Source organism: Trachymyrmex cornetzi, unplaced genomic scaffold, assembly GCF_001594075.2.
Source record: "Trachymyrmex cornetzi isolate Tcor2-1 unplaced genomic scaffold, Tcor1.1 scaffold205, whole genome shotgun sequence".
NCBI classification, from domain to species: domain Eukaryota; kingdom Metazoa; phylum Arthropoda; class Insecta; order Hymenoptera; family Formicidae; genus Trachymyrmex; species Trachymyrmex cornetzi.
This window is the reverse complement of record NW_017296691.1, coordinates 1045664-1060720: the sequence shown is the minus strand read 5'-3', so window position 1 is coordinate 1060720 and position 15057 is coordinate 1045664. Positions and strand designations below refer to the sequence as shown.

Sequence of the window (15057 nt, the reverse complement as noted above, 5' to 3'; positions counted from 1 at the left end):
TCGTCGAAATTACGTGAATATATCTTTTCGTGCGTATATTGAGGCTCATGTGAATGTGTAATGTGTTTCAGGTGCAGTAAAGAGAGAAAACGAAAGCGAAGAATGCCTAACCAATGGAATCTTCAAAGCATCCAGCAACTGCGGCGAATGAACTTTGCGTCTTCACCGTTTTCGATCGAGCACAGTGGAATCGCGAAGTTCGCCGCGTTCGCGGAATATCGGAGGCTAAATGAGGTGAATCTTGCGTTTCTTTTCGACATGGCTCGTCGAAATTACGTGAATATATCTTTTCGTGCGTATATTGAGGCTCATGTGAATGTGTAATGTGTTTCAGGTGCAGTAAAGAGAGAAAACGAAAGCGAAGAATGCTTAGCCAATGGAATCTTCAAAGCATCCAGCAACTGCGGCGAATGAACTTTGTAATTCAAACACGCGAAAGCGACTGCGACGAGTGATGCTTGTTCGGGACAAAGACGCGGAATTTATCGTGCGTAAAACAATGCGTGTGTGGCAGTTGAATTTTCTCGCGATCTTGTCGATGAACGTTCGCGATCGTTGTCGAGCTCCGGGTAATTATTTTTTAGAATACCATACCCACCTTTTAATTATACAATGTGATGTCAAAAGGCAAGAAGTAAAAAGAGGTTTTTACCAGCGTGGATTTTTTTACATAAATTTTATTCAATTATTAATCTTTATTCAATTATTCGCACTTATTATCGTAGTACATTTCGCACTTTGCTTTTGGCATCTCTGGCACTTGTTCAATACTATATTACTTGCATGGTTCTTTCAACCGTAATTAATAATTATTCACGTGGGGTATTTTTGATATTCCTACATTATACGTCTCAATTTTTATTATTCCTCTTAATGATTCATATTTAAATGGTTGATTTTGAATATTTTATATGTTCTTTATATAAAGTTTTATTCAATTATTAATCTTTATTCAATTATTCGCACTTATTATCGTAGTACATTTCGCACTTTGCTTTTGGCATCTCTGGCACTTGTTCAATGGAATATTACTTGCATGGTTCTTTCAACCGTAATTAATAATTATTCGCGTGGGGTATTTTTGATATTCCTACATTATAGGTCTCAATTTTTATTATTCCTCTTAATGATTCATATTTAAATAATGGTTGATTTTGAATATTTTATATGTTCTTTATATAAAGACACATGCAAATTTCCTTAATATCGTGAAATAATTTGTGCTGAATACAGCTTTGGCTAAAAATATTAAACATCTTGTTAATAATTATTTAATTTTTTTAGACACTATTGTTACTGCAAATTAATTATCTGTGTTTCAGAAATTCATTAAACTTACGTATGATTCCGACCATGGCTCGATAAAATAACGTACGAATTATTTAAAATAAAAAACATAAAATGAGTTTCAGAAACTTAATTAAAAAATACAAAATCGTAGAAATTGGTAAAAAGCAGATACGACTTGTTTAAAATAAAAAATATAAAATAGTTTCCGAAAATTTATATAAAATATTAAATAAGAAAAATAAATTAGAAGTAATTATTTAAAATAACTGAATACTATAAATAACTCTTTTAATTTTTTTATTTAAAATTTTTACGTATATTTTGACATCTCTCTCTCTCTCTCTCTCTCTTTAGAAAGTATTTGTAAAGTTGTATATTTATAACAAATTGTATATAAATTGTTATAACTAAATATATTTGACAAAATGAGAAAAGTCGCTCTCTTTTGTACAAAAATGTAAAACTCTGAAACACAAAAATATTTAAAGGAAAAATATGTTTCAATATCTTAAAGTTGACATTCAAAACCACAAAAGAAAAAATCGTTCAAGTGCTACCGACTGTCCAAAAAATTCAATTATTTAGTAACCCGAAGAATATGTTTTTTTAATAAGCATGAATGGCTATAAATTGAAGGTACATTGCATTTACGTTTTAAACAATGCATTTTATTATTGCAATAAAACATAATCTTCGGGTTACTAAATAATTAAATTTTTTAGACAGTCGACACTTGAACGATTTTTTCTTTTATGGTTTTGAATCAACTTTAAGATATTGAGAAACATATCTTTCCTTTAAACATTTTTGTTTCAGAATTTTACATTTTTGTATAAAAAAGTACATTTTTCTCATTTTGTCAAATATATTTAATTACAACAATTTACATACAATTTGTTATAAATATACAACTTTACAAATACTTTCTAAAGTTGTCCAAATATACGTAAAAATTTTAAATAAAAAAATTAAACGAGTTATTAATAGTATTCAAAACAAAACAACACAACAACATTATTTTAAATAACTACACTTCTGACTTACTTCTTATTTAATATTTTATATAAATTTCCGGAAACTATTTTATATTTTTTATTTTAAACAAATCGTATCTGCTTTTTATCAATTTCTACGATTTTGTATTTTATTTTAGTTTCTGACACTTATTTTATGTTTTTTATTTTAAATGATTCATACGTTATTTTATCGAGCCATGATCGGCATCATATGTAAATTTAATGAATTTCTGAAACACAGATAATTTGCAGTAACAGTAGTGTCTTAAATTAATTTATTAACTGAAAAATTAAATAACGATTAACAAGATATTTGATACTTTTAGCCAAAGCTGTATTTAGCACAAATTGTTTCACGATATTAAGGAAATTTGCATGTATCTTTATATAAAGAACATATATAGAATATTCTATCAACCTTTATTTAAGTATGAATCATTAAAAAGAATAATGAAAATTGAGACATAATGGAATATTATAAATACTTCACGCGAATAATTACTAATTAAGTTTAAAAGAACCATGCAAGTAATGTAGGATTGTGTCCGAGTTGCCAATAAGCAAAACGTGAAATGTACGGCGATGTCCGTTTGTCAAAATCATGTAAAATACGAATAATTGAATAAACCGTGAATTTTTTTCATACGCAATAATTGAGTATCAGAACGGCGCCCGCGGACAGCGAGGGGACGGATCGCGCTACGGAAAGCGAGGGGGAGCGGGTCGCGCGATGAAAAGCGAGGGGGAGCGGGCCGCGCGGCGCCGTGGTCGACTACGTCATCACTTCGGCATTCGCTCGGCGACATCGGAGCGAGAAAGACGTGTGGGACGAGTTGCTCTGGTTGTCGCACATTAATCTACGAAAATTAGATATTCACGAGCGCGAACTGATGTTTTATAATTACGTAAGGATGCCCAAATAGTAATATTCAAAACTAAGGTGTGTACTAAGAGTTATATCTCAATATTGGTTATTCTTTTTAATGATTTACATTCAAATATAAATTAATAATAAGTTATACATTCTTGAAATGAAGATAAATGCAAACATTTTTTAAATTATAAAACAATTTGGGCTAAATATAATAATAGGTATAAATAGAATTCATATTATAATACATTTACATATATATAAATTAGAGATATCTAAGTGCGGTATTTATAGTCCGTTCTTATTTCAAGACTGTCTTAAGTAATGCCTTAAGACGGTCTTGAATATAAGCTCTGACTATGAATACCCGCCTAAGATATAGATGAGTTATGCGCGTAACGAATTCAAGAAATAAAGTATAAATCGTATAATAAAGCGTCGTGTAATATTCATCGAAGAATATTAAAACGTAAGGATTACAATGTTTTACTGATTTTATAATATGCGTTAATATTTAACTTTAATATTTCGACAGTCAGACGGTTGGTGCGCGACCTTGCGGGGGGGAAGGCACGGGGTGGCACGGAGCAGCGTGTTATGTTTATGTGTTACAATTACCGCGTAGTCATTCCCTTACCGCTCGTATAGGCCGATAGTCGTGTCGCGTGCGGCTCTTTTTCACATTACTTACTTTCTGAAATCTTTTTCGCAAAGTATAATATGTCTAATATAATACGAAACGTTGTACTTTATGATTAATTAATCATACTAGTAATTATATTATGTGAATATTCATAAAATATAACATTTCGTATTATATCTAGCACTTTTTGCGATCATTATGTTTAAAAAAGAAATGTGAAGAAGAGTGGCACGCAACACGGCTACTTGTCTGTACGAATGGTATCACACGAGTCATAAAAAAGCAATGTTAATATGAATACTCTCATGCAAATAACGCAATTTCTACTTTCACAATTAATGTAGTTTAATAATTAAATTAATTTTTTGTTTTTGTACACCTTTCGTTATACGATCCGTTTAAAAATTAACTGTATGTTTAGAACTATTTATCGATATATAATAATAGGAACATTTATCTTTTTTTATTAATCTCTAGTCTATTTTATTGGCTCTAATCATATCTTACAGACATCATCTATGGATAAGTAAAAGATTCAGCCCTTTTGCTCTGACTTTATTTCGCAATGATAACGAATCGTATCTAAAAGTTAACTGATTGCATAGTAATTGGAGAGTAATGTAGATAATAGCTATATATTATATTTTTCAGATTATCTTCCCTCTCACGGGTACGACCTTGACGTGGTGGGAGGGCTCAGTATCCAGAGGATATTTACACGAAAAGAACGGTTTTTCTCAAGTGTCTAAAAATTTTCGGATATGTCTGAATGTATATATCTAGATAAATTTTTAGATATTGAATAAAATCGTTCTCTTCGTGTAAAAATCCAATGGGGAAGCTAATGTACCCTCGTCGCCGATTTATTTAAAAATGAACGAACCGCAGCCGGTTCGTCGCGTCGCGCGTTTGCTTCGGGAGTGCCGTTTAAGTCGGACTCAAGTTATAGTCCGCGCGCGATTATAGTTTATTTTTTGCGAGTATGTTACGCGAGTGTCCTGTGCGCGAAGATGTTAATGATATTCTGAGAGGAGGAGGAGGTCTGGGAGAGACATCAGGCACCGGTGGAGCAACCTTGCGGTATATATTATTTTTTACTTGTATACAATTAATCTTTTTTCGTTTGTTTTTAAATCATTTTATTGGACAATGATTAAAAAATGATTATTTTTAAATCATTGTTAAATAAAATGATTTAAATAATTCTATGTTATATATATATATATAAAATAATTATATAAAATAATTCTATAAAATAATTCTATATTCTTAAAGTTATATACGTTAGTATATACATATTCTCTAAAATAAATATATATATTTTTTAAAGAGAATCTTAGCAAAAATAAATTTGTATAAAATTGTTAAGTAATTTTTAAGTAACTCTCCTTTTATCTAATTTAAATAAAAGGTGAGTTATTTAAAATTTAGATAAAATAATTATGTATATTCCTTTAAAATAATAATTATATATATATATTCTAAAACGAAAATAAGAAAGAGCATACGGCCATATACACAAATTATTATTCGCACAAGTCATATATTTAAAATAAAATTATACGTAAATGTTTCGGTTAAGTCGTGACTATCATCAACACAATCAAGAGAATGGAAATGTTAAAAAATATAATTTAACACATTAGGATGTTGCAGTACAAAATTCCAAAAATTAAGCCTGTCTTCATAATCTCTTTTACAATGAAATTAAGAATTTATTTTTGATAACTCGTATGTTAAATCATTATCAGTATCAAAATTAAGAAAGTTACTTTTTAAAAATATTTATAGTTACAAATTTTTTCTCTCGAAACTAACACGTTTCCGGATGCATTCGAACATTCATTGCTGCAGTACCGAAAATCTATCTGGAGACTGTATTAGTGTTTCGGTGCTAAGACAAGCGAATAGTATATTTACGTTACATGTCCTATACATTTTTAGCATTGGCAGTGAATATATCGGAGCCATAGTTAAAAACTAATGAGTTACTGTTCAATTACTTTAATGTTAATGTTTTGAAAGCTTAATGTGTTGTTATTTTTAATACAAGAATCTTACATTACTAACAATATTAAATTGTTTTACTTATTATACCAAAATACTCGGTTATACATATACAGGGTGTCCCGAACTTTTTTGCCAATCACTTTTGTGTTGATAGAGCGGACCAAACTGAGTCGAACAGTCCTCTACCATTTTTTCAATTTTTGCAGTAATTAACAAGATATTAATTACTAAAATTGCCAAATATTGATCTTAAATAATTTGTTACTCAAATATTATGAACTTTATAGAAAAGCTGCAAGAGACAAAAATAATTTACTTTCTTCTCATAAAGTTCTGAGAATTTTTTAGAATTTTTTCAGAATATTTTAATACCGTATTTTCTTATGTGTATGTTGGTAAAAATAAGAAAATGCAATACTAAAAAGTTGATAAAAAATTCCGAAAAAATTCTTAGAGTTCTATAAGTAGAAAATAAATGATTTTTCTCTTGTAGTTTTTTTATAAAATTGATAGTATTTGAGTAAAAAATTATTCAAGACCAATATTTTGCAATTAATATCTTATTAACTATTACGAAAATTGCAAAATGTTAGAGGACTTTTCGACTCAGGTTAGTCCGCTCTATCTACACAAAAGTGATTGGCAAAATAGTTCGGGACATCCTGTATACTATACTTGTATACCATTTTCTATATAATGAGTCACATTTCTATTTTAAAAACTTAAAAATACATTCAATACATTTCGATATATTAGCTGAATTAATAATTTATAATAAATTAATAAATGTATTATATTTAAAAAATACTGAGTCCAATATTTATAATAAAATGGATTCATAAAAGAACCCTAGATATAACTCTTAATGCATACATTTATGGAATAAGGTTATATCCGAGGTAAAGGTATAAGTATTCACACACATATCACAAGAAATAATCACCGACTATTCATTAATCGCTTTATTCTGCTGAATGCAGCTCATGTATTACAATAATATATAACGAGTTTGTAAAATACGTTCATAAAATACGTTCGTAAAAATATAAAGTAATTATAAAGATAACCATTAAATTAGTCAGTAGTTACCAAAAAATATAATCAAGTTACAATTCCTAAAAAAAGTAATCGAGAGGGTAACCACTTAATGTAATCGTGGGACAGAATCCTCAAAATCATTATAAAATTTATATAAAATCTCTATGTATAATCCGATAATTATATATCGCAACCACGAGAAATCATTGTATAATATTAAATAAAATCGTATATTTTATCAAATTACTTCATAGTAGTGAAAAAAATTATTTGTAATCAAATGAAATCATGTAATCTGTGGGACAATATTTCAGCTAGTGGTTACCCCCTTGAAAGTAATACTATTACTAACTATAACGTTATTATAATAGTAACGAGTTACTACTCAACCTTGTCCATAATATACACCATATTTTACTACTTCTCCGACGTTTGCTTTCTACGATATATATTAAATCCATATTTGATTCAAGTACTTACATTAATTTTGTGAATAGGGATAAATTTTATACGAAGTGATCGAGTAGGACAAAGCGTGATATCAGTTTGTAGCTGAACATCTTTTAAATAATCAATAGGCTCCAAGTAAAAATTGTGTATCACAGAAGCTATCATTGCCTTCATTTCCAGCATAGCAAATCGTTGGCCTAAAATTTTATATATGTCGCAATTTGTTTATGTAAGGGTATAAAAAATTGTTGCTTACCGATGCAGTTACGTGGTCCAGCACTGAATGGTATATACGAATAAGGGTGACGATTTCGGATTTGCTCGGGTAAGAATCTATCTGGATTAAATACTTCTGGATTTGGCCAGAAATTGGGATTTCTGTGGATTGCATAAATATTGATATGTGTTGTTCCAGCAGGTATTAAATATGATTCTGAAAAGGATATTGTAAAATGAGATTTATAAATAATAATTACAAGAGAGAGTTTTTATAAAATTTTTTAAATTAAATATCTGCAAATATAAAATAGGGATATATGCTTTTAGTAACTAGTATAATACTATTTTTGGAAAATTTTATATGCTGTATCGTATGTAGAGAAGAGTGAAAGAATTGCGAACATGGTAAATAATACTACTGCTGAATATATATTAGAGTAATGATAACTTATACGCAAAATCCGATCAGGAATCTTCCCATGATGCGCATCGGATAATGTTAATGCTGGCGGTAGTTGAACAAAAATGCATAGATAATTTTGGTACACCGTACCTCCGCAACAAAAAATATCACAAATCTTTACTTTTTTTTAAATTTGCAAGGAAAAGTCCAAACTTTAAGAGGACTATCATAACAAAAAAAATTCATTCCATTCCACAGCGTGTGTTAAATTATGCATTTTTTGGAGATGTAACACTGCTTTACTTTAGAAAAAATGACGGGCGGAAACAAGAATGAATTAAAAATTTTTGAAAATCTTAAAGTATAGATTTTATCCTTGAATGAAAAAAAACTTTTTAATACGCCCATTTTTCACGGAATTACGATTACTTGAAGTTATGCAAAATTTTCATGTAAATTTTTGTTGCGATAATTTTGTTGACGAGTGTATATAATAATATGTGTCTCTTTACTCTTCGATAAAACTATTATTATTATTTTCATGTCAAAATAATGATATAAAAATATAGGATTACTTAATATCTCAAATAGCAAGGAGACAAGTAATGTCTCCTTGCTATTTGAGATATTAAGTAATCCTATATTTTTTAAAATAAGATAAAAAATGTAACAAAAGAATTTTTTAATGCGTACGTAATTTTACGTCTTCTCCACAAATACGTGATATAAACGGTACACTGGGATACAAACGCAACGCTTCCTTTATACATCTTTCTAAATATTGTAGTTGTTGCAACTTTGCAAATTTGAAAGTAAATTTCTCCTCATTCCCTTGTATAGCAGAATCGACTTCGTTCCTAATACGATCCTGTATCATTGATGTTACTGTATCAGTAATGCTAATTAAAAGTGCGTTTTTTGTTATTTTAATGCATTTATATAGACACAGTTGGTAAACTCTATGAAATTTCAGAAATATTTTTCACAAGTATCAAATTAACTTGTTTTAATTATGTGTATATAAAATTGAAAAAACGTTGAAAAATAGAATATTTGAAACATACCTACACATACGCGCTCACGCGTATACATACATTTTTACATATCTATACAGTGAAACAATACATCACATACACACATTTAAAATATTTAATTTGATAAATTTTAAATAACTGAGACTTCTAGAATTATTAGAATTAATTAATTTCTTTAGAAGTCTAAGAATAGCAATTTATATTTGATGATATAAATACCTGAATGTCCTTATGCTCAGCTAATTGTGCCAAAATAAAGCTTACAGCTGCTGCTGTAGTATCGTAGCCCTACAACCACATTATATACATATATTGAAATAGCAAATAATGCGTAAAAAATCAAAAGAAATTATTACAAAAACATACCGCAAACACAAAAGCATCGACTTCCTCTCTAATATCTATATCAGTCATAAGATCTTCACGAGGTGCTGCTATTAGAAGATCCAACATTGAAAGCCGCTTTCTTCGTGCTAAATTAAAATATATTATATATCAGTATTATTTTAATAGTACACGACAGTGTTCTACTGTGACTTTTATTAGATAATATTTATTACATCAAGAAATGAAATTATCTTTTGATTTTTAATTGTAAAATATAATTTATAATATTATACTAAATTTAATGAATAGCGTCTGATTACATTACGTACTTTCAATTGTTTCATTGTCATCTCTTTGTGCTGATAAATTATCAAATTCTTTCAAGTATTGACCTTTAGTGCGTTCATGATAAAGTCTTCTTTCAGCAATAATCTACGTGAATACAACTTTTTAATGCTTCTTCTATGATTTATATGAATGCATTAACAATGTGTTATTAAGAATTTACATAAAAATGCAAATTGGCTCACTGCCTTTATTTTACTTTATTGATTGTTATAAATCTGGAGCCGTTATTAAATTTGAATTTTAATTGTCATATAAAAATATTATTTACGGTCCAAGCATCCTAAGATATAGCCACATTTAGCTCTTCTTTGCTTATTTGATTTATTCCTATAGTGGTCTAATTTTTAGTTTAACTTATTATTATTAGTAAATCGCAATGTTTTTACACACAAAAATCATGGGAGTTTTGTAGTAATTTTTCAAAAAATAACGTTTAAGTATAACATTACCTAAATAGTATTTTTACATACTTGTTCAGTAAATTTATGTAGTATCTTCAGAATCTTTGTTTGTTCTCTACCTTTTGACGTCAACGAGAATATCCAATCAAAGTGCAGCCATGGCCTAAAAAATCTAAAAAATAAAAACCACAATTACTAATCGGTACATTATTTTTTTTAAGTGATAGTATTATTTTGTAAAAATATCCTTTGATTCCTCTACATTATATATAAAAATAATTTTATTAGATCTTAATACATATTTTTTTAATAGTACAAAGCATAAACTTACAGTAAATAAATATTTACTTAATAAAAAATAAATCAATACTAAAAAGTTTTGCCAACAGTTTAATCAATAGTTTTTGTACCAAATAAATATAAATTTACATTTAGTAAATATTTATTTAGATTAAATATTCAAACAAATATTAAAATTAAATACTTTTTTTTAGTATATAAACTCTTAGAATTAGTAGATAATATTTTAATAATTATAAAAAAGAGAATAGATTCACGGAAATGATGTAAGTATGCTAAAGATATATGTAAAATTTGTATATTTGACTTACAGTATAAACTTTTTCAACTATAATTCAATCTTAGATAAGAAACGAAGATTTTTACACTGAATTATGCATTATATTTTTCTAGTTAATACTTTAGTATTTAACATTTGAAAAGCTTAAGTAATATTTATTTTTAAACAGTTTAACCGATCATATATTATTTATCTTGATGATTATAAAATATTAATCAATGTAACATGTTAAGTCAGAATCTAAATATATATTTTATATTTTATATTTATAAATTACCTATAAATAATAAGTTCGGTCATTCGGTGAACCGATTTTCGGTACTGTTGCTGAAACGCATTTAAATCTTGTAGGGAAGTGCCCATAGCTGTTTCTGCAAATGCATATATAAAAGTATTACAATATTATTACATAAAATATTATTATATACATTCAAGAATATATGACTATAAATATTACATAGGGTAAAACTGGGAAATACGCCTCACATTTCGTTTTTCTTCAGTAAAATGCATATTTATAATCAAAATATTTTTTATCAACTTTGTTAATAAAAACAACAATTAACTTAGTATGTAATATACAAATGTTTTATTATAACTTCTAATCTAGAAGCAAAATCCACCAAAACCAAAAAAGTATTAAAAAGGGCGTTTTCTCCGACAGTTCTGTCAAAAATGTCTCAAATGGACAAATAAATCTCAGGCATTTTTGACAGAACTGTCGAGGAAAATGCCCTTTTTAATACTTTTTAGAAATAGATCCCATGTCTAGATTAGAAGTTATAATAAAACCTAATAATATATGTAATAATAAGGCTACGAAGCCAAGCTGGTTGTTGATGCTTAGTGTATATTTACAACATTAACATAAAAATAATAAAAAGTTGACATTTATTATTAATAATGATAAGACATACGCTTCGACCTTTTCACATCAGGCCATTCTTCACTGTCACCGAATAAATTAGTATTACATACGCAAACGTTTAACACTGTGTTTCAATGTCCACCCTATCAATAGTACATCAAATTTCTATAGACGCAACATGTTCAGTACCATTCATATGTATAAAGAGATTCTCATGTATACGTATAATTTATAACTGCCTTTTTTTGTAAATTGTTGTATAATCGGCAGTTTTCTGTCTTAGTTCACCGTTTCGACAATTATATATATCGTATACATGTACATGAGACTACTTCATAGAAGTGTAGCGTTTTTTTAAGTAGTGGAAAGTCACCTATATCGTACCCCCTAACGTTTAAACAAAATTGTAACGAAAGTACTAAAAAGATCAGAATATTTCTGTACTTATATTAAACTTTGGTTCATTAGCAATAAACAAAACGATACTTTTACAAAAATAAACATTAAATTATTGTTTAAATTAGATTTTTAAAAAAAGTAGCTGTCGGTACGATTTGGGGACCGGATCGTTAAATTGTACCACCTGGTTTCTAAATCGTATTTCTAATATAGCAAACAAGCTGACATTGCTTATTGTCATTTTGACATTAAAATAATATCTTTAACGTCAAAATGGCGGTAAATGTCAGTATAGGTTTTGTACAACCACTTAGAGCACTTGACACACAGAATCCAGTCCACTGTAGGTCCTTTTTTATCATAATAGTAACTTCCACATATTGCTCGCATCACTTGCGAAAATTGTACGGATACAATATAAAAATCAGCGACAAGTACGATTTACCCAACTCCCTGTATTTTTACAAATTTGCCAATAGCAACATAAATTATAAATATTTTGCTAATTTGATGCTATACTCGAAAAGAATTGAAATATCAATTATAACCATGACGAACACTATAATTCAATTACCCACCTTGTACTAATAACACCTTAGATAAATTGTACCAAAACTTAGATCAGACACCGAACAAAATCAATTTCGAATGTCACTCGTAAACAGATGACTCGAAGACAAAACAAAAATGATAGTTCTTAACCTATATTACCAGCACCATATCAGTGTCATTATCTTTAAAAAAAAATGTTTCGTTTAGAAAATACAATGTAGGTACGATTTAACCGTCAGTACGACTTAGCCAACTCCACCCTAAATATGCCTCACTGCAGATAGGTATTAAACCAGTACGAACTATTATGGCGTTGAATGATTACACATTATAAGTATTACATTTCATAGTATTACTTAATACGAAGCAACTAAATCTTACACAAAAATATTTTTATAGAAATATTTTAACCTAAGTATGCTTAAAGAAACTTACTGCAATAACTTTAGTTTTTTATTTTTTATTTTTTTTTTTTTATACAAAACTTTCGTAACGTGCGATTTGTCTATGGGCCTGTAGAATGCAAACTGGTATCAGCAGCTTTTTTTATAATTTTTAACGATTGTCAGTATTGTCATGTGTTTTTGCTTTTTTATGATATAAAATATCTCTGGAACAATGTTGTAATAATATCGACACTATCGTTAAGAGTTATAGAATAGGCACAGACAAATTATTCGAAAGAGAACTATTTTTTTTTACATTTATAATGGGGCATATTCCTTATCGAGATGTATTACTTTGTTTTACCCTATTAATCAGTATAGTGTTGTACCGATTTTTTAATAAAATAATAACATTTGTTTTATAACATTTTATATTATTCGTTAGTAGAGGAAAGCCCCCTATTATGAGATAGACGCCTAATATGAGATAGCGGCGTCTCTGCTAAACTAATAAACGCTATCTATTGGTTCTACCATGAATTTATTGCTCTTGGATTGAAAACTATTTAGTAGAAAATTCATTATTAGATCATGCCTGTAGTCATTGTAAAAAAAGATTTTAGAATTTGGATGTCTTCAAGTTTCATTAAGATGAGCTTTTAAACCTTGTTTATTATTTAATAAATAAATATTTGACAATAAATTCTTCATGTAGTGATAGAGTAAGGTCGTACTAATAGAAAAATATGGGATATGTTGAATTGTTTAATTACAGAAGTTAGATTTGATAATCGTAAAACTATAAGACGTGTAAATCGTAATATGAGATACCCAAGGTATTTCTAATATGAAATAACCCATGCTCCTCTCTATGTTATAGTGAAAATCGTTGCTAAAGTACAAATGTTAATGTACAACAATAAAAAAGACAACCGGAATGAACGTCGAGTGCCTATTTCTGCGATGCTTGAATCCAACTACCTGTAAACAAGTTCTCGGCATAATCTATCGCATGCTCATTTTTCACGCACGCTGGCCGTGTTTATTTGCATTTTAGAAACATGAAATAAAGTTTTTTAATTGCAATACTAGTATATTTTGCATTTTACTATTGATTTCTTGGGGCATCTCATATTAGGAGCATAATTTTTTGACTTTGCGATTTGCTCACTTTTTACATTTCTTGAATTTAAAAAAAAAATGGAATTTAAATTAAATTTTAAATAACGTTATCTTAGAGCCTATTAAATTCCCTTCAAAATGACCTATTATTTTTTTAAATTCTGCCCATAGACTTCTAGCATTTATCCAAAATGAACTCGGTATCTCATAATATAGGAGCCTTTCCTCTATATATATAATTACGAATACGATATGTACAATACCACATATTGCATTTAGCGTATGCTCGCTAACAAACGATATTAAATCTTTCACAACTGTGCCTTCTGTATTTTTCAAACACTTTGTCATGTTTTTGCTTTGCTCTATCAAAATCTCAGTAAACTGCTGCAATATATTAAAATGAAATGAAGGAGTTAATATCTTTCGCCGTGAATGCCACTTGTCGCCTAAAACAAACAACACAATGCGTTATTATGAGATGACGATTTGAAACAAATATTGCGATTAGAATCGTACCTTTTGATTTAATTTTAAATTGAAAGATTTTTCATAACCATTTTTTTATTTCAAATTTATTGTTATACATTTAAATTTGCTATAAGAAATTTTATGATAAAATATTTACTAATGGAACAAAAAATTTCTTTACATTTTCGATGTTTTTCTCATAATATTAATGTAAGAAATTGCAAACACAGACAATAAATTTAATTATTAATATTAAAATAAAGAATATCAATTGAAAAATAAAATAAAATTTATTTTAGAAAAAATTCTTTTATATGATAATGTTTAACCAATCTTGTATGAATAAGAACATATACCTTGTCGAAGACAAAATCATTTTCATCAAAGTGATGGCATATGTATTTGCATTTATGTCAAATTCCATATTTATTATTTTATAAAAGGGAAGATATTATATTTATTTTTACTTATAATACATATATACAGGGTGAATGTTAATGGATGTCCCAATCTTTTACTATAGGAAGTAAGTTATCGACTGAGCTGTGATTATCTAAACGGTGTATAGTCGATAACTCACTTCCCATGGTAAAAGGTTGGGACATCCATTGACATTCACCCTGTATATA

At 28.3% G+C, this 15057-nt stretch overlaps 1 protein-coding gene across 1 annotated transcript in view; it reads right to left on the bottom strand.

Annotated features, from left to right (window-relative positions):
* Window positions 1-7198: 7198 nt before the first annotated feature.
* Window positions 7199-15057, bottom strand: part of LOC108759770 (Cytochrome P450 4s3) — a 10078-nt gene continuing 2219 nt past the window's right edge. Inside the window, exons 4-12 of the mRNA XM_018505383.1 lie at window positions 14221-14406; window positions 10908-11001; window positions 10120-10222; window positions 9631-9733; window positions 9341-9447; window positions 9194-9262; window positions 8634-8808; window positions 7575-7751; window positions 7199-7515 (exon numbers count right to left, since the gene is read on the bottom strand). Coding sequence (XP_018360885.1) covers window positions 7337-7515; window positions 7575-7751; window positions 8634-8808; window positions 9194-9262; window positions 9341-9447; window positions 9631-9733; window positions 10120-10222; window positions 10908-11001; window positions 14221-14406 — 1193 coding nt within the window. The 3' untranslated portion in view covers window positions 7199-7336. The remainder of the gene's footprint in view (window positions 7516-7574; window positions 7752-8633; window positions 8809-9193; window positions 9263-9340; window positions 9448-9630; window positions 9734-10119; window positions 10223-10907; window positions 11002-14220; window positions 14407-15057) is intronic.